Here is a 24,398-nt window from a genome sequence, read left to right as displayed (position 1 = left end):
CCCCCCACCCCCGACTCTATTTCTGAGCTGTTTTAATCTATGTGGTTTGATATTGTTTTCAAAAAAATATAAGAAAGTAAGTCCATTATATTACTAATATAACTCAACTATTTGAAGGTCAAATACGACCATCATTATATGTAATGAAATAAATTGCACAGTGATTTAACAAACACAAACATTAAAATAGGCTTTAGTCAACTAATTAGAATCAATAATTTAAAAAGATTAATATATACGTAGTATATTTTTTGAAATAATAAGCAAACTTATATATTAAGAGAATAGAAAAAAGTGTTGAATACAAGTATGAATTGCATTATGCCTAAGAAAATGACCACCCTAGTTAGAGCGTGGGATAACACATTCTCTAATCATAGTTTATTAATTATTCACTACTTAGCAAAATGTTAAGACAACATAAATTATTCAAAATGTACAAGTCATTTAGCAAAATAGTGTAATTGTTATTACTTACCTGAACAAAACGCACCTTAAAAGATAATACTTATTATAGATAAATTGTGTAATTGTTATTTATGAGAGAATGTGTAATACTTATGACAAAAAAATGTAATATTTTTAATAAAAAATATAATACTTATCAAAAGCGTATCATTGGAGAATTTGCATATATATAACTCATCAAAATGTCATTAACGACTTTGTTTATGTGTAAAATATAACCACTATAATACTTATCATATTGTCATTAACGACCCTGTTTATGCGTAAAACATAACCATTATTTCGGTCGTGTATGGAACAATATTCGTCGCCTGAGAGATTCGAACTCTCGCGGGGAAACCCCATGTACTTAGCAGGCACACGCCTTAACCACTCGGCCAAAGCGACAATGACGTTAACGATTGGTTGGTCAAAATATAAGAGATAGATTTGCAGAAGCTTAGGAAAAAGGCAACTAAAATCTTTGGAAACATAACCTTTAACTTATATGAATGTGTAATTTTCTTAATCATAATTTAATGATTTTTAAGTAAAAAAAAAAAAAGTCTTTTTGTTTAGTTCTACTCTGTAAATTGAAATTGGAATAAAAATAAATAATTTTTTAATTAATTAAGATTAATATATACACACATACATATATGTATATATAAATTAAAGTTTCATGCACGGATAATCCAAAACCCTCTCATTTGTAGGTAGACAAGCCTTTGCCCAGTCAGTCCTATCATCGATACCCTACTTCGCGATGCAAACAATGGTTCTTCCAGTTGGTGTAACCTTAAGCATTGAGAGATTAATAAGAAGTTTCATATTGGGTAGCTCAGAAAGTGAAAAGAAGTGTCATCTCGTAAATTGGACACAGTAACATTGAATAAATCATGCGGAGGATTGGTGTAACCTTAAGCATTGAGAGATTAATAAGAAGTTTCATATTGGGTAGCTTAGAAAGTGAAAAGAAGTGTCATCTCGTAAATTGGACACAGTAACATTGAATAAATCATGCGGAGGATTGGGGATCCGTAGACTCCAACATATGAATGGAGATTAATGCAAGAGGAAGATTGTCTTTGTACTCGACTATTTAGAGCCAAATATTCAATTTCTTATTCATATTGCACCACATGGCTTCCAATGCATAATATGTCCAATGCATGACGTGGCATTCTGAAAGCAGTCCTTATTCTACAAAAAGGAGTTAGAAAAATTATGAGAAATGGCATAAACACTTTGTTCTGGTGTGACATATGGTTGGGGATTGCCCGCTTGCCGTTGGTCTGCTGTCCCCTACTAAATTACACAGGTCAGTAGCTAGTTATTGGGATGAGAATTCAGGCTGGTTATGGAGATAGTTAGTTCCCTTGCTTCCGATCAAGACCCAAGGTGAGCTAGCTGTTGTGTATTACGGGTAACCCCTTCCATCTGAATTAAAAAAACAAATAAAGAAAATGGTGGGGGAATCTAATATCACCTTGTATTTGGGAAAGAAAAGAAAAAACTAAACGAATCACTAAATTGTGTATCAAATGCAGGTTGAAGAGTTAATATGCTTCAATCAAAAGTTTAAAACTAATTTCAATATTTGACAATATTTACAAGATATATTTTTTTTTTTATTAACTTGAAATATTTCTATTCTTTAATTAAGAGAGTTTACAAATAGTTATTTAATATTCAAAAATAATGTTTTAACTATTGCTAGTCGTCTCCCGATAATGTGATAAATGCATTATTATTTGCGTAAAGTTTTCAATTTATTTATTTTTGCTTAATATTTAAAAAAGAGATTATCATTCCAAAAAAAAAAAAAAAGAGAGATTACGAGAGGTAACATCAAGTCATCAACCAAAGGAAATGGCATTGATAATCTTCTTTCGGTATAGGTGTATATTGATTCCACGTTCAGCCTATTGAACTACTTCAAATAATTAAAATTTTGGTTTAATGTTATCTACATCCTCGAGTATAGTAATTTTGTTACGCTTAGTCCTAAACTTTCAAGTTAACCACTCGTGGTCCTTCAACTTTCAAATTTTAACCAATCGTGGTCCTTCTGAAAGAACCACAATTGATTAAATTTTTAAAGTTATAGGACCACAGGTGGTTAACTTGAAAATTGAAGGACCTTAATTGCTCAAAATTTGAAATTTGAAGGACCATGAGTGGTTGGTTGAGTTGGAAATTTAGGATTAAACATAGCAGAAACATTGTACTCGAAAAATCCTAGATGACATTGACTCTAATAATAATCAATAAAAAAAAATGGTGGAAGAATCTAATATCATCCTTGTGTTTGGTAGAAAAGCTAAAGGGTAGGGTCGTTTACAGGTAAGAATAACACTGTTCACCCGTGTGTTTTCCAATTGGAAAAATAGAAAAGTCAATTTTAGCTCTCTCCAAAATTCTATAGAAATGGAAGAATGGAGATGGAAAGTTATTTTAGAGAATTGGTTTTAGTAAACAAGTTTTCCATTTTACATTCTTCGACTTCTCCAATTCTCCATTTTTTTTGAAAAATCTTCCATTTTTCTAAGTTACTAAACGACCCCAAAACAGTCACTACTAAACGACCCCAAAACAGTCACTAAATTAAGTATCAAATACATGGTTAATCTAATATAATCCTTGTGTTTGGTAGAAAAATTAAACGGGTCACTAAATTGAGTATCAAATACATGGTCAAAGAGCTAATATGAGATAAATTGTTTTTGTGTCAACCAATGGAAATGGCATGGTCAAAGAGCTAATATGAGATAAATTGTTTTTGTGTCAACCAATGGAAATGGCATTGTTTCGGTTTAAGTATACATTGTTTCAAAAAATAAAAATTTGTTTCATCGTCGCCTGAGAGATTCGAACTCTCGCGGGGAAACCCCATGTACTTAGCAGGCACACGCCTTAACCACTCGGCCAAAGCGACTCCTATGTTGTTGATTTGTATATTAGAATTATAATATCTCTGAGAAAATTAGTGGCATCTCCTTTTTGCTTGGCAGAGAAATCCAGAGCAGAGAAAAAGCTCCATGGTATGGTATGGCACATTATACAAACTGTTAGGGAGGCCGAGAAATCGTCAGACGGAAACGGAGACAGAGAGCGACAGCAATGACGACGGTGCAGGCGGTGATGGCGAACCTGACGGCGATGGAGCGGCAAGTTCTGACGGCGGTGAACACCGGCGGGTCGAGTCTGTCGTTGGTGGGGTCTGGATTCATAGTGCTTTGCTACTTGCTCTTCAAGGAGCTCCGAAAGTTTTCCTTCAAGCTCGTCTTCTTCCTCGCCCTCTCCGTACTACTTTTATTCTTCCATTAAATTAAATTAAATGCTCTTTTATTTCTTTATTTATTTATTTATATTCTTCTCCTTTTCGGCTTTAATCTTGTTCAATGTATCTAGGGTTTTGCACTGCATATTCTGTTAGCATTCGTCTTAAAGAGAGTAAAATACTATCATTAGAAATGAAATTGATGAGATTACTTAAGGCAGTAGGCTTGAAGATCATTTCTTATTTAGATTGGTTGGGATCTTCTAGATTTCACCTCCAAAATCGAGTTTGATGTTAGTTGGAACTAACTTACAAGTGATTGCATTTGCCTTGTTACTGCAATTTCGGTGAAATTCGAGCATTGAGATCTTAGAAATTACAGTAATATTCAACTGCAAATTGCTTGGAAGTAAGTATATTAGCAGCTATATAAATATTTAAGTTATCATTTTGGTCCATTGATACTAATTTAGCTTTGAACATCAGCTTCCCATAGTTAAGTTGGCTTATTGTTGAATGTGCTCCTCAAACAAAAAGGAAAAAGAAATTGCCAATTCTTGTAGCATGTATTCCACAGTTTGCATGTTTGGTTGGTGTGATGAGTGCTGTATTGATGGGTGAGATAGAAATAATGAATGGCCCATTGTCACTTTTTGTTAAGATAGTTAAGAGTAGAGTGTGTAAACCACCCATTCAGAAGTAAAGGAATCAAGGAAATGTATGTATAGCAACTTTTTCAACTCCCAAAAACTGGATAGGAAGGAGAGTTTTCTCATCTAGAAAAATGTTTAGTTTGCCCCTTTCATCTTCCCTCTTTTCTTTCTTGAGTCGGGTATAGTTTTTGAAATCAGTGTTAGCATATCCATATATCAAGTCATGCTTTTGAAGAATGGTACAGCTCTTGATACGAACTCAGTTTTGGTCATTCTAGTTTTGATCTAACATCTTGAGCCAATGATGTGCTTTGTATGGTTTACATATTTGTTGTTATTTTTAGTACACTGTTTTCCTTATTCATCTATGTGCTTCTTTTAGGTAGTGAACAATTAATTAATCACATTGCTTTGGGTGCAGGATATGTGCTGCAGTTTCTTCAGCATAATTGGGTAAGAATGTTTGTATGTAGGAATCAGTATAGTTGGCTTTCAATATAATGTTTTCTTCTAACATTGTGTCTTGTGGTTGCTGAATGCATATGGTTCATACTTGTTATGCAGGGATCCTTCCAAAGGGTTCTTTTGTTATGCTCAGGGCTACACAACACATTTCTTCTGTGTAGCCTCTTTTCTTTGGACTACTACAATTGCTTTTACCCTTCACCGAACAGTTGTTAGGCATAAAACTGATGTTGAAGATTTGGAGCCTATGTTTCATTTATATGTTTGGGGTACTACTTTTTACTCATTTGATCAGACATTAGCTTCTTTTAAAATTGTTATGAACTTCTATATTTTTGTACTGAAGCAGCTTTCTTCTCTATGTATTTTATTTCTGTTAGTTGGCTCTGCATATGCTCTACTGTAGTGCTATGTTCTTTGATCATATTCTTCCATAACTAATTTTCAGATGAACTACTTGCAGGAACTTCAATTGTCATGACAGTTATACGCTCTATTGGCAATGACCATAGGCATATAACTCGTTTAGGAACCTTGTGTTGGGCACAAACAGGTCGTGCAGGAAAGGTAAATTTGTGATGGCATAAATATTACGTAGTAGCTGTTTATCCTTGTGCAATCCACCACACAAATCACAGGAGGAAAGCTACATTATTTAGCTTGAATGACCATGAAAACCAACATCCCCTATGGCTAGGGTCAAAATTGCTCGCTATTTTTTGTCTTATTAAGTCCTCTCCTTTGTTTTCCTGCTGCCATTACATTTCTACTTGCTCCATGTAACTATCGTGCAGAAATTAGCAAAATCACACCATTATGTGAATATGCTAACAGTCAATGTTTAAAAGAGATTTGTTTTTTTTTTTCCTCTGTCTAAGCTTGATGATTAGCTCATGGAAATTCTGTAGCTGCAAGCTATTTACCAGTACAGCTTGTTAAGATGGTTACCTCTTTCATGGCCCTTCAGTCCTTACATTTGAAATTGTAACAATTTGGCATGGCCTTGTAGTAAACTTCTACTCCTATTTTTGTTTGCGCTTTAAAAAAAATTACTTCTATACATATGTAGAAGAGCAAAGTTGCTACTCTTGCGCTAACTGGAATGTGAAGGATGATGCCAAGCTAAAAATGTTTGTGTTGCATATATAGTTGATAATATTGACTTGTAGGAAGGGTTTTTTAACATGCAAAATTGAAATTGATATATTGCAGGCAGTTCACTTTGTTACATTTTACGCACCTCTCTGGGCTGCAATTCTATTCAATGGCATCACATACTTTCAAGTAATACGGATGCTTAACAACGCAACTCGTGTATGTTTCAATTTCAATTCAGGCTCTTAACTTATCTTATGCAGGTCTAAAATGGGCTTTTCTCTATACATACTGATTCTACTTTTGATGTTTAGATGGCAGTTGGCATGTCAGAGCATGCATACCAGTCCGATGCACGACCAGACATGAAGGTAGGGTGAGTTTTTGTGAGATGCATATGACCAAAGACTAATAGATAATTCAAAGTCTAATTGTCTTAATAGATGTGAATTTAAGGATTGGAGCATTGTCAGGAGTATCTTCAACATTCTTGGTTTTGGATTGCTATACATCCCACTATTCCTTTTATTTATTTTTTATTGTGACAAGATATACATTGCTGATTTCCACCTTACTGAGGATTGAACACACTTTTTATCCTTCCTATACAATGCTCCCAATTTCCTAGCTTCATCTTACCAAAGAAAGGGAAGGAAAGTTAAATAATGAAGTTTTTACTCGTCATAATCCTCAAATTAGGTGGAAGTCAAAATTATTCTCTCATCTCAGCATCCCCCTTCCCCCACTCCCCAGGGTTTCCCTAAGAAAATATTCAACACACCCTAAAGTTCACTGTTCTTGAAATCTGTATGATATAATTTCTTGGATAACTGAAGAACTATTGTTGTCAACTTGTCATGAATCATGGTTGAGCAATTTAGTTGCATAGTTTAGTTCCCAGCAGTTCTGAATTTTCATTATTCATACAAGAAAATATTCAACACACCCTAAATATGTGTCATTATGCTAGTTTGTCTCTTTCATTTAAATTGCCTAATTTTTCCTAATAATGACTGTTTTACAGGCGATTAGTCGATGGGGCTACTATCCGCTTATTCTGATAGGTTCATGGTTTTTTGCCACAGTAAATCGCATACATGATTTTATTGAACCAGACCATAAAATCTTTTGGCTTTCAGTACTTGACGTAGGCATGGCTGCTCTTATGGTTAGTATTTCTAACAAGTACATGCATCCTGGCATCCTGGCGTCCTGTGGATATATGCTTCTTAATTTTGAAATTTGCACAGCATAGATATTTGGGACTTCTAATTGATCTTGATTGTGATTGTGAATTGTGCTTTAATTCTTTTATATGAAATCTTAATGTGTTTCCTTGATGTCTTTCCAATTTCCATACACCACCAACAAAGTTGAATTATCACTGATTATTTAGGGGTCTAAGAACGTGATCTTACAAATTACTGTAATTACCATTTTATTTTTATAAAGAGTAGAAGCACTTGAGAGAATCACGTGTAAGGGTCACATTTCAATGAGTTTAACTTCAAAATGATTATTCATCTGATTCCAAGACTCACACTTTAGAGTATCAACATGTTATTTTGTTGTCTTTCTGCCTTTTGTAATAATGGGCAAGTATTGATTTAGTATTTAGTAACCTTGTCTATGCTCTTGTCTTAGGGTCTTTTTAACTCAATAGCATATGGCCTCAACTCATCAGTGCGACGGGCAATTTATGAAAGATTGGACCTGTAAGGCTTTGTTACTCAAATTCTATGTTTGTTTACCTCTCTGTAATTTTGATACATGAACCCCACTCACCCACATTCACCCTAAAACCAGAAACAGTAAAGATAGTAAATAAGTTAATAAAATATTCATTTCTTGTTTGGCGTGTATTCACCCAGATTGCCAGAAAGCTTACGCAGATGGTTTCCCAAGAGCTTGAGGTCAAGGGCCCAACAGCAAGACAGTGAACTAATTCCATTAAAAGTTGAGAATCAACAATAGCACTGAGATCTTTGCACTTGTACATCCATATTTCCATCACTAGGTGATTTGGTGAAGGGGAAATGTACTAAAGCAAGCAACCGAGAAACCTGCTCTGACGCCATGTTTTGGCTCTACTCTTTGTGCATAGAAGATAAACGGTTTGTCTCACTCCTTCTGCTCACGTGCTCCTCTTCGGTTTCTTTTTCCATAGAATACATTAAAGCTGAATCAAAATCTATCATTCTTTCTTTCGAATTGGGCGAACGGCTGTGATTTTCTACTGTATTGGCAAGCTTCACAGCTGTAGGATTATCATCATATTAAAAGGCATCAGCAGTTGGCTATGATTATGAGGTGTGCATTCTTTAGATGGAGAAGAATACTCTTAGACTAAAATCTGTAGTGAATTTTCTTTTTCTTCTGACATTATTATGTACTTCCTGATTTCTCAAACAGAATGTTATAGACATGTTTACACCTACACAACTCTACATTTTATCATTTTCTTACAGTAACACCTACTTATCTTGTACCATTTTTTAGGTTCAGTTTCAGGCTTTCAGCCACCAGAGCAAAGCAATTGGCTAATTTTGATTTTACCCATAATTTTTACTATCTGATACAATGGTTAATTCATTTGCTGAATTGTAGACACTTCTAATGGGTGGACATGTAATTTTGATTCTACTCAAGTTTTCACTATTAATCCTCTAGTAAGCCAAAGTTTGGGTATTTATCGAACCTTGGGTAATTAGGAAACTTGGTTTCAGCCACCAGACCAAAACAAATCAATTAGCTGATTAGGAGTAATAGAAATTGCAATTTGTAGAAAAGGCAGCCAAAAGATAAAATAGAAAATGAAAAACAGCTTCAGATCCATTCAGAACATATATTGTATATATACACATATGACGATAATAGATTAAGGTGGGGAATTGAGAGTGTAAAAGGCATCAAATCAAATTTCAAGCACAGGCGCAGGGATTATCCACCACCACCACATCCTCCTCGCCGCCGCTCCGGAAAAGCAAGTACCCGACGGAGAGCCCCACCACGACGGCGATCAGCACGCCGGCGTTGAACGACATGATGGCCAGCATCAGCATGTACCCGATCGCGGAGTTGACCCCGAAAAGCACAGCCCCGGCGAACCTCGCCGCGTACCGCCACCCACCCACGCTCGGGAGCGAGTAAAGCAGCGGCGCGTCGATGGGACTCGCCTGAGACGACGGCGGCGGAACCCCCTTCTTGGCGCTGAGAGAGGAGATCAGCTTGAAGCGCTGCCGGCGCTCCTCCATGTACTGGTAGAAGACGGCGAAGATGAGGCAGGCCAGCAAGGTGAGGGTGTAGCTAGTCCATGAATCGGTTTTCCAGAAATCGAACAAAAGGGTCACGTTTTTGCCCCAGTAGAAGGTCATGTGCATCATCTTTGCAGATCTGACGATTCAACAACTGAAATCGGAGAGAGGAGAGGGGTAGCCGGTAGGTTTAGTGACCGCCGGCCGCCGGGAATTGAAAAGGGGGGTTGAAGTCTTGAAGATAAGAAAGGGGATGCGTAAATGAAGGCAAAGAGAACTAAAAATGTAATATAGCGTAGGAATTTGTACCAAAAACGATTGCGTGAATGTTACTGGACATCCTACATATAGGAATAGATTTTGGCTTGTCTTACACATAACTCTTGATTATTATTTTTTCTTTTTGTAAACTAACTTGATTACTAAGTGATAAATTGTTAGTAAAAATATAACATTGAGTCTTGGTCATCGCCATAAATTATACTTAATATGGTAGATACTAGACATTGATTTTCTCATTTAGTGAGTACTGAATTATCATAATTTACTCATTCATTATTTTATTTGGGGTGTTTAGTTGGGATGAATTTGGGTGTAAAGGAATTGCAATCCAGTGAATTATTGAATTACACCGTTTTGTTGGAAGGAATTGAAATGAGGAATTGCAAACCTCCCATGAATTGCAATTCAATGGAAAGGAGGGGCGATTTTGTTAGTGCAAAGACAATTTTGCCCTTCCTCACATACCCCTTGTCTTTTTTCTTTTTTTTTTTTTTAAACATTTTTTTAAAGAATTATTATTATTATTATTATTTTGAAAGAATTATTATTATTATTATTATTACTACTACTACAATATAGGGGCATTTTAGTCATTCTGTTGCTTCTTACATTTCAATTCCGCACTCCTATTCCTGCATACCAAACACTGTAATTTCAATTCTTACTTTATTCATTGAATTATCATTCCACCGAATTACAATTCTTTTTTTTTCCCAAATTCCCTCCTCCTAACCAAACACACTATTAGAGCGGGATATAGGTGAGAAAATTTTGAATTTTAAAGATAAGGAATAGACTTTGGGTGTATGAGTTGTTATCAAATGGTTCAAGTTGGACGATGTGCATTTAATAATTAATTGGCTAAAGTGTCATCCCGCACCATGAACCATAAGCCATTTGTCATGCCGCACCCTGGACTTTTATAAGTGACTATTCGAGTCACAAACCAATTTTTTTTTCCACCTAGTCTGTTTAGCCAGTTTCGTTTAGGTAACAGGTTATACGATGCTGATGTGGATGTGTTTACTTCTTGACGTGTTAAAATTAGTTGAGGTGGTAGCCATTCATCAACTCCTTCAATTAAACCCAAATATGATACACAAAGCTAACCCTAATTTCAATTTCTCCTCCCACTCTAAATCCCGTAATCGCGTTGAATTAAGGATGAACCAATGGAAGGACGACAAGCCTCCGACGACTGAAACCCTAAATTCCTAAGCGCAACGAGGCAGTGGACGAACCATTGGACGGAAGACAGAGCACGAACGACGGCATTTGGAATTTATGCGAAGGACGAGTAAGGTACGTAGGACTATATATGCGAATAGTGTAGGAATTTGGTAATTGAGAAGTATATGCGAATATGCTGTGAAAAGGCTTTGAATATGATGTGTTGTGGTCCTGGTTTTGCTTTGATTAAAGTATAGATTTTGCATTGATTTTGATGTGGTGTGGTCCTACTGTCTGCTGTATTTGATTAAAGTGATGTAGTGGGTCCTGTTGCCTGCTGTATGTCTTTTGCTTTGTGCCAAAGTATTTGAATGTGATGTAGTGGTCCTGGTATACTGCATTGTGTGTATAAAGTGAGACAGTGTGGTGTGGTGTTGCTTTTATGTTTAAATATGCATTGATTTTTTTTCCAGGATGTGTGAAAGTGTGGAACTAATTATTCATCATGGTGGAAATTTTATGCAAAACCCTATGCTTACATATGTGAATGGTGAGACTGAAGTAGTGCACTTGGACCTTGACTTAATATGTTATCCCCACCTAGTTAAGTATATAAAAGACCAAAGATATTGGAAAATATCCTCACTGACTTATAAGTTGACCACATAACCATTTACAGCTTTAAAAGTACTTCATAATGATGCTACTAGTCTCCACTTAGCTCAGATTGCAAGTGAAAATAAAAGGTGTGAGATTTATGTAGAACATGGGATAGATGAGCCTGAGGTGGGTGCTTTATCTTTACCTGGGCCTGAAAGGGGTAGTGTAGATCAAGTTGAGGATGAGGGGAATGAAGTAGAGGCTAACATAGGGGGTGAGGAAGCAGAACTAGAAGCTGATTTTAGGGGTGAGGAGGAAGAACTAGGGGCTGATTATAGAGGTGAGGAGGCAGAACCAGGGGATGATTTTGGAGGTGAGGAGGCAGAACCAGGGGATGATTTTAGAGGTGAGGAGGCAAAAGCATATTCTGGACTAGGGAGTGCTTATTACAGTGAGTAGGATACTGATTTAAGCATTGGAAGTGAGCACATTACCAGTGGCAGTGAGCACTTAACAAGTGACAGTGAGCACATAGAAAGGAAAAGGGGGCTGAAGAGAAAAACAAAAGGTAGAGTAGATGATGTACCAATACCACCTTATGTGCTACCAGATGGAAATCCCTTAGGAGATGATGCAGATTCAGTGTATTATGATTCACAAGATCCTCCAACAGTTGAAGCAGATTTAGAGAATGAGGATGGGGTTGAGGTGCAATCAAAGTACAACGATAAACACCCTAAGTACAACCCTAAATCAGATCTACCTTTTATTGAATTAGGTATGTACTTTGATGACAATGTGCAATTTAAGCTTGCTATGATTTCATATGTTGTACACACAAAGAGAGGCTTATTTTGGAAAAAGAATGGGTTAAAATATGTTAGGGTTGAATGCCTAGGAAAGGGGTGTGAGTTTCATGTTAGTGCAGGGTGGGAAGAAAGAACTAGGTGCTTTTAGGTGAAATCCATTATGTTGGAGCATAAATGCAACTCTCAGTTTAGCTTAGAGATAGTTAGTCAGAAATGGGTTGAATGGAAGTTTGAAGAGAAGGTGAGGCAAAATCCAAGTATTGGGTATTCAGAGCTGAGCAAGGACATTAAATCTGAACTGAATTTGAATGTAACTATCAGTATGTGTAGAAGAGCAATTGCAGGGATTTTGAAGAAGCTAGATATTGGGTATGAAAGCCAGTTCAAAAGGCTAAGAGATTATGCACAAGAGTGCTTGAATTCTAACCCAGGGAGTATAGTGAAGATAAAAACAAGTACTGTGGAGAATTCACCTTTGGTATTTGAGAGAATATATGTTTGTTTTGCTGGAGTGAAGAAGGGTTTTTTTAGAGGGTTGTAGGAGGTTCATTGGACTGGATGGCTGCTTTTTGAAGGGGAAACTAAAGGGTGAAATACACAGTGCTGTGGGTAGAGATGGGAACAATCAAATGTACCCCATTGCTTGGGCTGTAGTTGAGATTGAGAATAACTCATCATGGAGCTGGTTTCTGAAGCTATTGAAGGATGATTTGTGCATTGAGGACCCCACTGAATGGACCTTAATGAGTGATCAGCAAAAGGTAACTCCAATTGAATACTTGACTTTGCTAAATCTGTTCAGTTACAATATTCATGATATTATTAACTTCAATCTGAATATGCAGGGGTTATCTACTGTCATACAAGAAGTCTTCCCTGGAGTTGAGCACAGAAATTGTGTTAGGCATGTCCATGCCAACCGGAGTAAGAAGCACAAAGGGAAGGTTCTAAAGGGGCTTTTCTGGCAGATTGCTAAGACCCCTAATCAATCACTACTTGCAGAAGGTTTGAAAGCTTTGGAGAAGGTAGATGGTACAGCACTTCAAGATCTACAGAAGTACCCTATGCAGTTTTGGTGCAAAGCCTTCTTCAAAGATGATGTCAAATGTGATTTGGTGGATAACAACTTGAGTGAGGCATTCAACAAGACATTGTTGAATGCAAGGTCCAAAAACATTATTCCAATGCTAGAGGATATAAGAGTATCTGTGATGAAGAGGATTGCAAAGAAGAAGACAATTGCTGGTAGATGAAGTGGGAATTATGGGCCATTTGTGATGAAGAAATTGAATGAGGACATACTTGGAAGTGCAGAGTGGGAAGTTGTTTATAATGGAGCTGATGGATATGAAGTCAAAAAAGGAAGATTTCAATTCAAGGTGAATTTAGAGATGAGGACCTGTTCTTGTAGACTATGGCAGTTGACAGGGTTGCCATGCTCTCATTCCATTTGTGCTATATTTCACAAGGGCCATCAACCAGATGAGTACATTCATGGGTGGTATAGTAAGGATAAGTACTTGAAGACCTATGAGCATGTCATAGAGCCAATCAATGGAGAAATGTTTTGGCCAAGAACTGAAGGAGGTGAGATCCATGCTCCAGTCCCAAGGAAGATGACTGGAAGGCCAAAGAAAAAAAGAAAGCTTCAAGATGATGAAAAGAACAAAGACAAGAACAAATTGAGTACAGAGGTTAGAAAGCTGTCAAGGAAAGGAAGAGTAATGACCTGTCAACTGTGCAAGGAGAAAGGGCACAACAAAAGATTTTGTCCAACTTTGTCAAGCCAAGTAGGAGCATCTGGGCCTGCTACTGTTAGAGCCAGAGGAGCTGAAGAAAACACTGTTGGAACTCAAGAAAGCACTCTTGAAGATGCTAGCAGATTGAATAATTAGAGTACTTGTAGTTTGTTGTTAGCTACTGATTATTGTATGTGTTTTGCTACTGTCCTTGGCAGTTTTTTTGCTACTAAAATAGCTGTTGAATTATGTTGGTATTGTGCTATATTTGACAGTTAAGTTTGTATGATAGTTTTTGGCAAAACTTATTGACAGTTAAGTTTGTATGACAGTTTGTATATTTGACCAACAACTTATTGACAGTTTTTGACAATGTATATGTCACTTTGTATGTTAAGTTGAAGCAGTCAAATTGAGCTGAACTTTGGCAGTTTGTATGTTAAGTTTGTATGTCAGTCTAGCAGTGAACTGTGTATGTTGAAGCAGTCAAATTGAAACAAATTATGCCAAACAATCTGGCAGTCAAGTGGACTAAAACCAAACAACACATTTAGACAGTAAATGGCTACTGGAAATGGCTACTGGAAAGTGAAACAGCAAACTTGGAACATTTCATTACAACCTTAACAACGTTTTACATTTTCTAACTACAATTTTTGGCTAAAAGCATCACCACAATTACAATTAACATAAAAAAACACTTCATCCTTAACAATTGATTTTCCTTTTTCATTGCACTATACTCATTTAAAATGAGTGCTCTCACACCTTCAAATTCACTCCTCAAAGACACCACTAGATTCTTTAGGTCATCTTGCTCACTTTCGCACCTCCTTGCATTTTGATCCTTCCAAAGGAAATAGCCACATCCATTCCCATCCTACACAATTCAATTACGAAAAAAACCCACAAATTTTAGAAAACCCTAACTTTATCAATTCAAAATCAAAATTCATTCACAAGATGACAAAGCTCTTACCTTCCATCTTTGACACCCAAAGAATTGCTTTCCCGACTCTCTACTTGTGCAAATAGGAGCTTTCAACCCACAATTACAATAAATACTAGGTTCATAATTCATGTTTACTCTCACTCGACATGTATTCGAGGAAGATGACATCTTCACCGCTGAGTGTTTCATCCAAGAATAGCTTCTCGCCGGAGGAAATGGTGGTGTCTGATTGCGTCGTCGGACGAAGCAAGTAGCTGTGCACCCAGAGCTATGAAATCGAGAACTGTATAGAAGGTGAATGACAAATGTGTTCTATATTAATACTGGAAATAAGGAGGAACAATGCCACATCACACTTTTACCGCTGCCATGTCACCTAGGCAACAGGGAAACTGGCTAAACAGACTAGGTGGAAAAAAAATTGGTTTGTGACTCGAATAGTCACTTATAAAAGTCCAGGGTGCGGCATGACAAATGGCTTATGGTTCATGGTGCGGGATGGCACTTTAGCCTAATTAATTTGATTGTTGATAAGAGCTAATGAGGTGTTTTCAAAAAAAAAAAAAGAGCTGATGAGGTTGAGGTGCATTCATTTAAGTACTTGGAAGCAAGTTAAGGTTAAAATGCAACTGCTACTACAAATGATTAACGAGACAAGCAGGGGGCGTAGGTGTGATTTGAGATGTGATCGCAGATTGATTGGGACGGTTGAGTGAGTTAATTTTTAGGATGTTCCATCTCAATTACTCCGTACAAAATAATGTGATATGCTTTTGCGTAAAATATTATTTTCTTTTTATTTTCGTTATTTACACGTCTTGCAAATTTTACATTGCAAAGGACAAAGGAAAGCGACCAAATTGTAGCTTTGGTAGCTTTTCTTTACTTCTTTTTTTTTTTTTTACTTGTTCTATTTTTCTTTCATATATATATATATATATAGGGTTGCACTTCCATGCGAACTGTCGCCCAGGTAAGAAATGAAAACGCTCCACAGCCGTCCACGTGTCCAGATCAACGAATCAGATGCAATTTTAAAAAAAATGACGCGGTGACATTTTCGTAAATAACTGGAACTTTAGTGCACCTAGTTTCACTTATAAGTGCACTTAGTTTCACTTACAAGTGCACCTATTTTCACTTACAAGTACAAGTAATTTACCTTATTAATATTCATGCACATATTTTCGCAAATACTTTCACTTACAAATGCAAGTAATTTACCTTGTTAATATTCATGCACCTGGGTGCAACCTAGGTGCACCTAGTTATAACATTAGGTGCACTTAGTATTAATGCTCACTGTACAATTTACTTGCACATGTAATACATTTTACTTGCATCTGCAATACATTTTACTTGCACTTGTGCAAATAATTTACTTTGTTAACATTCATGCACCTGGTTGCAACCTATGTGCACCTAGTTATAACATTAGGTGCACTTAGTATTGATGCTCATTGTACAATCTACTTGCACTTGTAATACATTTTACTTGCACGGGTGCACCTATTTTCACTTGCAGGTGCAATTTACCTTGTTAACATTTATGCACCTGGATGCACCTATGTGCACCTAGTTATAACATGACGTGCACCTAGTTATAACGTTAGGTGCAACTACATTCCAGACACGTGGCGCGTTGTGATTCGTCCGCATTTATCTCATGGGCGGCCAGTACGCATTTAAACGCGATCCTATATATATATATACACACACACACACACACACACATATACACACACACACCTATTTATTTTATTAAAATTAATTTGGGACCCTTTTTGAAAGCTCGAAAGTGTATGATGAGATGTAGGAAAAAAAGTGAAGGAATTATAAATTTGATGATGTGCAAATAGAGTGACTCAATCCTTGTTCACAATCTACCACATAGATAAGAGTATTACATGATTGAGCATTGTTAGTTGCACGGTGAGAATTACACTTAGTGTAGTGGATTCTTTGTAGACACTTGACACTGATCCTTCCATTTAATGTGTTGTTAAGTCATTGTGATTTATTCATCCACTACGGTGAGAAAATTTTGCCCCTCATGGATAAGGAATGGATTTTGGGTGTATGTGTCGTTATCAAATGGTTCAAGTTGGACAATTTTGCATTTAATAATTAATTTGATTGCTGATAAGGGTTGATGAGGTGCATTATTTTAAGTACTTGGAAGCAAGTTAAGCTTACGGGGGTTGAGTGAGTTAATTCAAAATTGAGTCACCTAACTTTTACTCATTTTTAATTTTTATCTTTTGATTTTTGAAGTTATTAAATTTAGTTATTGAAATATTGGATTTTTTAAATTGTACTTCACCATTAACATTGATGATAAAATTAAAAAATTATGATCACTGTGCAAATTGTTTCTCTCCGTGTCCTACTTTCTTTAATCTAACAATTCTTTAAAAAAAAATTGCAGCTCTAATTCAATTTTTACTAAATACTTCATCCACATAAACTGCTTTCACCTTAACATAGAGGTATGCATCATCAGATTTTGGAAATGTGAAGTGGAGAAGAGCTACTACCAATGGACAGGAATTAACTCATCATAATAAATTAATAATTATGTTGCCTAAAAGCACTCAAAGAAGAATACCCCTCTCTTGATGGGCTTACTTGAATACAATGGCATAGTTTCTAATAGTCCTAATTTCTTAGCATTCTTGCATGCAATTGTATGAAAACCAATTTGATTCAGCAAGTTAAGAAGAGGGGGTTTTGAGTGGATTTTAAGATTTTAGAAAAGGAACAAGATTTACTCTAATGGTTTGTGGATAGTCATTTACTCTAATGGTTTGTGGATAGTCATGATTTTCTAATTTTACCCTCAATGTTAATTGTTCATGCACATAGGAAAAAGCTTACGATAGATTACCGAATTTAAAGTTGAAAAATGTTCAATACTCTATGACTAAATCTGATAACTTTAAAAATCATGACTAAAATTGAAAATGAGTAATAATCAAAAGACTAAATTCAGAATTAATTCAATTGAAATATGTGGTGTTGCGGAGGAAGAACTATGGGCGATCATCCAAGGTTTTAAGTTAGTATGGGCGGTGGAAGTTTATGGTTGATAGTGATTTCAATTTTATAGTCAAATAGTTAAATATGATGGAATAAATTAATCTGGGTGGCCCAAATTAATTAAACCAATAATAAAGAATTAGATAATATGACAAGATATTGAATTGAAAAGACAAAGGTGTTGTATTAATCAATTGTATAATGAGATTACAAGAGGTTGTGATGTTTAAGCAAGACAAACAATTGAAAACATATACCAAGGACGGTCCCAATAACCGCCCCAAGCAAATAAGGCAGGCGGTTATGGTTTGACCATGTCATCCAACTGAGGCTGAGGCCGAGACAACTATGTGCTTGGGCCCCTAATGAGGTTGGCCGGTTACCCGACATGGCCTAGGGTACTACCGAGGCAGTTGTTATGCCATGGACCCGGGTCCACCTTGGACCGAAGTCCATGTTCACAAATTTAGTACTCTATGTTCACAAATTTAGTACTCTATGTTCACAATTTTTTAACTCTATATTCATAATTTTTGAACTATATATTCACAATTACATAACTCTATGTCTACAATTTTAGAACTCTATGTTCACACTTTCAGAAATCTATATTCACAATTTCACAACTCTATATTCAGTAGTATAACACAATTTTTGAATGTATATAACAAAATTGTGAATATAGAGTTCAAAAATTGTGAATATTGAGTAATGTAATTTTGTATATTGAGATTTAAAATTGTGAATATAAAGTTCTAAAATTGTGAATATAGAGTTTTTAAATTATGAATATGGGCCTGGGTACACCTTGCAAGTTGGACCCGGGTCCATAGCATATGACGGAGGGTTGATTTGAAAGTTTAGGACAATAGATGGCAAAACCACTATACTCAAGGGATCTTGGCTAGTATTAATTCTATAAACTAAAGACAATATAACTAATGAAATTATATATCTTTTTTAATTTTTTGATAATGTAGAAAATAGAGACAATATAACTAATGAAATTATATCTCTTTTTAAATTTTTAATAATTAATTTTTAAATGCATATGCATTATTTTTGTTGTTGTAGCTACTAATTTATTTAATAATTTAATAAGAGTAATAGAGTGGGTACTTACTTTTCAATAATATACTCTAACATATTCATAGTATATATTTAACAATTATGTCAACTCAGATCAGGATGAGATTCGAACCTAATACATTTTTTTTATAAAAATTAATGGGTAAGTTAAAAGTTAACGAAATATTCCGTTACTAAAATTTATACTAACGGAATGTTGGCTATTTAAGGGGAGAAAATAATATAATAGAGGGTAAAGAAGGTAAATCATAAAAAATTACTAAAATTAACACAATATGAACCATTCATTTAAGTAAATATTGGCAAATTATTGCATAAACCATGGTCCACACAGCTCTGTGGACCAAAAATAAAAAGTACATTATTTTTGTACTGTAAGTACATTATTTGACAACATATATCAAATAATGTACCTTTAGTACAAAAATAACGTACCCTAAAATAATGTACGCTAAAATAATGTATCTACAGTATAAAAATAATGTATCTTCAGTACAAAAATAATGTACTTTTTATTTTTGGTCCACACAGCTGTGTGGACCATGACTCATGCAATAATGATTGGTAAAAATTACCACCAACATTTTTTTCTTCCCGTTAGAGCCCAAGATTGTAGATGTAGATAGAAAAAACAATNAAATATTGGCAAATTATTGCATAAACCATGGTCCACACAGCTCTGTGGACCAAAAATAAAAAGTACATTATTTTTGTACTGTAAGTACATTATTTGACAACATATATCAAATAATGTACCTTTAGTACAAAAATAACGTACCCTAAAATAATGTACGCTAAAATAATGTATCTACAGTATAAAAATAATGTATCTTCAGTACAAAAATAATGTACTTTTTATTTTTGGTCCACACAGCTGTGTGGACCATGACTCATGCAATAATGATTGGTAAAAATTACCACCAACATTTTTTTCTTCCCGTTAGAGCCCAAGATTGTAGANAAATATTGGCAAATTATTGCATAAACCATGGTCCACACAGCTGTGTGGACCATGACTCATGCAATAATGATTGGTAAAAATTACCACCAACATTTTTTTCTTCCCGTTAGAGCCCAAGATTGTAGATGTAGATAGAAAAAACAATATGAACCATTCATTTAAGTAAATATTGGCAAATTATTGCATAAACCATGGTCCACACAGCTGTGTGGACCATGACTCATGCAATAATGATTGGTAAAAATTACCACCAACATTTTTTTCTTCCCGTTAGAGCCCAAGATTGTAGATGTAGATAGAAAAAACAATATGAACCATTCATTTAAGTAAAATTTACCACCAAGATTTTTTCTTCTCATTAAAGCCCTAACTTTATTGGGTCTTATTACAATGATAGATATAATACTCATCAAAATGTCATTAACTACCGTGTTTATGCGTAAAATATAACCACTATAATACTTATCAAGATGTCATTAACTACCGTGTTTATGCGTAAAATACGCAAACCATTTCGGTCATGTGAGGAAGAATACTCGTCGCCTGAGAGATTCGAACTCTCGCGGGGAAACCCCATGTACTTAGCAGGCACACGCCTTAACCACTCGGCCAAAGCAACAATGACGTTTACGAATGTTGGTCAAATTATTAGAAATGGATTTACAGAAGCCTATGAAAAAGCAAATATTTAAAAATTAGAAAATAAGTATTAATCTTAAAATCTTTGGAAACATAACTTTTAACTAATATGAATGTGTAATTTTCTTTGGGAGTGTTTTCAAGCATAACCTCTCAAAGAAGAAGATCCCTCTCCTGATGGCTTACTTGAATGCAATGGCATAGTTTACAATAGTCCTAATTTCTTAGCATTCTTGCATTCAATTGTATGAAAACCAATTTGATTCAGCAGGTTACGAAGAGGTTTTTTTTATTGGATTTTAAGATTCTACAAAAGGAACAAGATTTACTCTAATAGTTTGTGGATAGTCATGATTTTCTAATTTTACCCTCAATGTTAATCGTTCACATAGGAAAAAGCTTACAATAGATTACAATTGAAAAATGTTCAATACTCTATGACTAAATTTGATAGCTTTAAAAATCAATGACTAAAATTGAAAATGAGTGATAATCAAAAGAATAAATTCAAAATTAATTCTATTGAAGTATGTGGTGTTGCAGAGGAAGAACTGTGGGCAATCATCCAATGTTTTAAGCTAGTATGAGCGGTGGAAGTTTGTGGTTGATAGTGATTTGAGTTTATAGTCAAATAGTTAAGTATGATGGAATAAATTAATCAGGTGGCCACAATTAATTAAATCAATAACAAAGAAATAGATAATAGCGGTGGAAGTTTGTGGTTGATAGTGATTTGAGTTTTGTCGAGGCCGATTAGTTCCTAAGCATGGGGCTTTGGTCGATCATTTGCCTCCTCGGCCCTTAGCGCCATCATTTTTTCTTAGGTGACCCCTTTGATATTGTTCTTGGGCCCCTAATGAGGTTGGCCGGTTGCTCGGTGCGGCCTAGGGTATTGCCGAGGCCAATTGGCCCCCAAGTACGGAGATTTGCATTCACCCCTCTTGTTTTGCTCGTGCTTGTTGTTTTCATATATTGTGGTTAACTTAAGTATCTCCTTGCCACCACTAAGGCCCTTGGGCTTAGCTCATTGACTCCTTACATGGTGTTCCTCTTAAGAATAAATCAAAGGTGGCCCATGTGCTAAGTTCTTGGTTTTCCTCCTTAGTCGACCTTGAAGTCGACTGTGGTGCTAAACTCAGCCTCATGCCTTGTGGTTGGCCGTGGTGCTCGCGCCGACCTCACGCCTCATGGTCGACCTTGTGCCTCAAGGTCTTGGTTGATTATCGCTTCCTTGATTGTTTATCTTGACTTTTACTTACACTAATAAATAAACTATTAAGTTAATTTAGTAAATATAGAAGAGTTTAAAGTAACCTCTTAATCTCTTACACTAATAAATAAACTATATATCAACTTTATTTAGTAAATATAGAAGAGTTTAAAGTAACCTCTTACTCACACTAATAAATAAACTATCAACTTAATTTTGTACATATTTAACAGTTTAAAGTAGGCTCTTACTCACGCTACGCCTTGTAGCGCTTCACTGAATAAGTTTCAATTTTTAAATTCTTTTCACTACTAGTCATATTATTTTACAAAACTGGCATCATTTTATCTCTTCATTACTGAAATCATTATTTGTCTTCCTGCTTAAGTCTAACACACATAAAAAGTTATCTCAAATTTCTAGTTAGTTGCTTTTAAAATATTTTCAGAATAATGGGGGTGTTTGGCAATCAGCTTATAGCTGATAGCTGGTAGCTGGTTAGGTTAACTGATAACTGATAGCTGATTTTGTTAACTGATTTGACCAGCTGATTGTATCAACTGATTATAAAAAAGTGTTTGGTAAATTAGCTCTTTACTTTTAGCTGATTGGATGTAAAATGACCTATAAGGACATTGTGTTAATTTCTTAATTCTTTAGTTATAATTACAATTTTATTATTATTATTATTATTATTATTATTATTATTATTAAATTATTAAATAAGCTTAAACCTGTCACGCACTTATTATTAATATTAATATTATTATTATTATTATTATGATGGCCATTTCACCCAAACCCACAGCCCATTTCTAAACCCAATCCAGCCCCTACTCATTTCTTCTTTTCTTCTACACCAAATCCCTATCCATTTCTTCCACCCATTTCTTCTACAGCAAATCAGAAGCGAAAAGGAAATTCTAAACCCAATCCAGCCCCTACCCATTTCTTGTTTTCTTCTCCACCAAATCCCTACCCATTTCTTCCACCTATTTCTTCTACAGCAAATCAGACACGAAAAGGAAAACAGGAACAATGAATAAGAGGCAAGAATCACAGGCGAGAGACAAGAAAAAATGGCGAGTCCGATGACAGTGAAGATGAATATGAATCGGTTAGTCAATTTCAATAGTTTAATTGATTGTGAACAATTTCTACTCAAAAGTAATATTACTAATGAAGAAGCCCCTTTACAGATCTTGAACACTCAAACCTAAAGGAAGAGATTGCTTCAGTTTGTCTGCTTTCTCCAAGTAAAACACACACAATACAGGTACTTTGAACAGCGAACCTTGAACTTGACGACATCCTTTCCCTCTTGATCTTCACTGATCGTGCATATTTCATTCTGGTAGTGAGAAGGAAGTCCATCTTGTGAATCTGCTTAGGGATTTACATGGGTTGAAGTGTCATTTTACAAATAAATTTCAAGCAGCTGATGAGAAACGCTACCAACACCAACGTTTTGTATTTTGGCTTATTGGACCCATCAGCCATGGCAATAAGCCATTTACCAAACACCCAAAAACAGCTTATTTGACTGGTCAATAAGCTATTCTTGGTCAAATCAGCTAATTTTTTGCTGATAAGCCAATAACCAAACACCCCCGATAACATTACTTTGTTTTAAAGAGAAAAATATGTCAAGTGCTTTGTGCTTAGATGGCATGTAGTGACCTCTCTTATACAAGAAGTCATGAGTTTGAGCCTTAATGGAGGTGAGATTGACTTTTTGTGCTTCAATAGACAATAGGTTGAGAAAGTATTAAAAAAAGAGTAAAATATATTGTGAGTATTTTTTTCATCATTTTATATTTGCACACTAATAATTAATTAAAAATTGTATAAAAACTAAAAAAATAAACTTTGTTAAATTAATAGTTTTTTATTTAAAATATAATGTAAAACATACCAATTTATTAATGAACCATCCATCCCTTCATTGCTAAAATTAAACTAAATAAATATACATAAGGATACTGATTTTTGTAGTTTTAATTTTATCTATATTACTTTATTCAAAAACTAATTTTACTAAACCTTTGTAATCATAATTACTTAACACTTTTTTTAATAGAATAATATTAATTCATTAAATGAGTTAATTCCATTTTTAGCTCTAGAATTATAGGTGGCAATCCACTTTTAGTCCTTTTTTATCCGAACATCCACTTTTGGTCATAGTATTATTGTGACGTAATCATTTTTAGTCCTCTATCAACAAAATAGTTTAAATTTCGTTAAGTACAAGGACATTCCGATCTTCAATTATGGATTTTTTCAAAAAATAAACATAAAAAATATAGTGGGTCTACCTACTTTGTATAAAAAAGATCTAAATATCATTGTATTTAACAACATTTCAACGATTTTGTTGATGGATGACCAAAACTGGTCATGTCACAATAATACTAGGACCAAAAGTGGATATTCTAATAAAAAAAGACTAAAAATGAAATGTCACATATAAATCTAGGATCAAAAATGGAATTAACTCTTCATTAAATCATGGGACAATGGACAAACATTAAAAAGAGAAAGAAAATGAACGAAAAATCATTCCATATGACTTGACTTAAAAACACGTTCTTGAGTTAATAAAATTGGCAGCTTGATTCGCAAATCTTTTAACACAAAAGCTACCATTAGAGAAGTTAATAGTTTTTTCCATATTATTGAAAACATTTAAATTTTCATCTTCGAGTTAA

The 24,398-nt window shown here is 35.0% G+C and overlaps 2 protein-coding genes, 1 long non-coding RNA gene and 3 other non-coding genes across 6 annotated transcripts; 2 read left to right on the top strand and 4 right to left on the bottom strand.

Moving 5' to 3' along the window:
- Positions 1-773: 773 nt before the first annotated feature.
- On the bottom strand, positions 774-855 carry TRNAS-GCU. Its single transcript has one exon. It is a non-coding gene; the product is annotated as a tRNA-Ser (tRNA).
- Positions 856-3,303: 2,448 nt separating this feature from the next.
- TRNAS-GCU lies at positions 3,304-3,385 on the bottom strand. Its single transcript has one exon. It is a non-coding gene; the product is annotated as a tRNA-Ser (tRNA).
- Positions 3,386-3,488: 103 nt separating this feature from the next.
- Positions 3,489-8,416, top strand: LOC116007039 (G-protein coupled receptor 1). The gene is made up of 9 exons (XM_031247610.1): positions 3,489-3,753; positions 4,805-4,836; positions 4,948-5,117; positions 5,312-5,415; positions 6,061-6,162; positions 6,258-6,314; positions 6,968-7,111; positions 7,588-7,658; positions 7,815-8,416. The coding sequence occupies exons 1-9, from the start codon at positions 3,571-3,573 to the stop codon at positions 7,915-7,917; spliced, it is 966 nt and encodes a 321-aa protein (XP_031103470.1). The 5' UTR covers positions 3,489-3,570; the 3' UTR covers positions 7,918-8,416.
- A 329-nt stretch (positions 8,417-8,745) lies between these two features.
- Positions 8,746-9,490, bottom strand: LOC116007040 (copper transporter 5.1-like). Its single transcript, XM_031247611.1, has one exon. The coding sequence runs from the start codon at positions 9,324-9,326 to the stop codon at positions 8,865-8,867; it is 462 nt and encodes a 153-aa protein (XP_031103471.1). The 5' UTR covers positions 9,327-9,490; the 3' UTR covers positions 8,746-8,864.
- Positions 9,491-20,375: 10,885 nt separating this feature from the next.
- Positions 20,376-20,457, bottom strand: TRNAS-GCU. The gene has a single exon. It is a non-coding gene; the product is annotated as a tRNA-Ser (tRNA).
- A 2,048-nt stretch (positions 20,458-22,505) lies between these two features.
- Positions 22,506-23,485, top strand: LOC116007393. The gene is made up of 2 exons (XR_004095247.1): positions 22,506-22,804; positions 22,887-23,485. It is a non-coding gene; the product is annotated as an uncharacterized LOC116007393 (long non-coding RNA).
- The last annotated feature ends 913 nt before the right edge of the window (positions 23,486-24,398 follow it).

Source organism: Ipomoea triloba, chromosome 15 (genome assembly GCF_003576645.1).
Source record: "Ipomoea triloba cultivar NCNSP0323 chromosome 15, ASM357664v1".
NCBI classification, from domain to species: Eukaryota; Viridiplantae; Streptophyta; class Magnoliopsida; order Solanales; family Convolvulaceae; genus Ipomoea; species Ipomoea triloba.
Note: the sequence above shows the minus strand (reverse complement) of the source record. Positions and strands in the feature narration are given on the sequence as shown.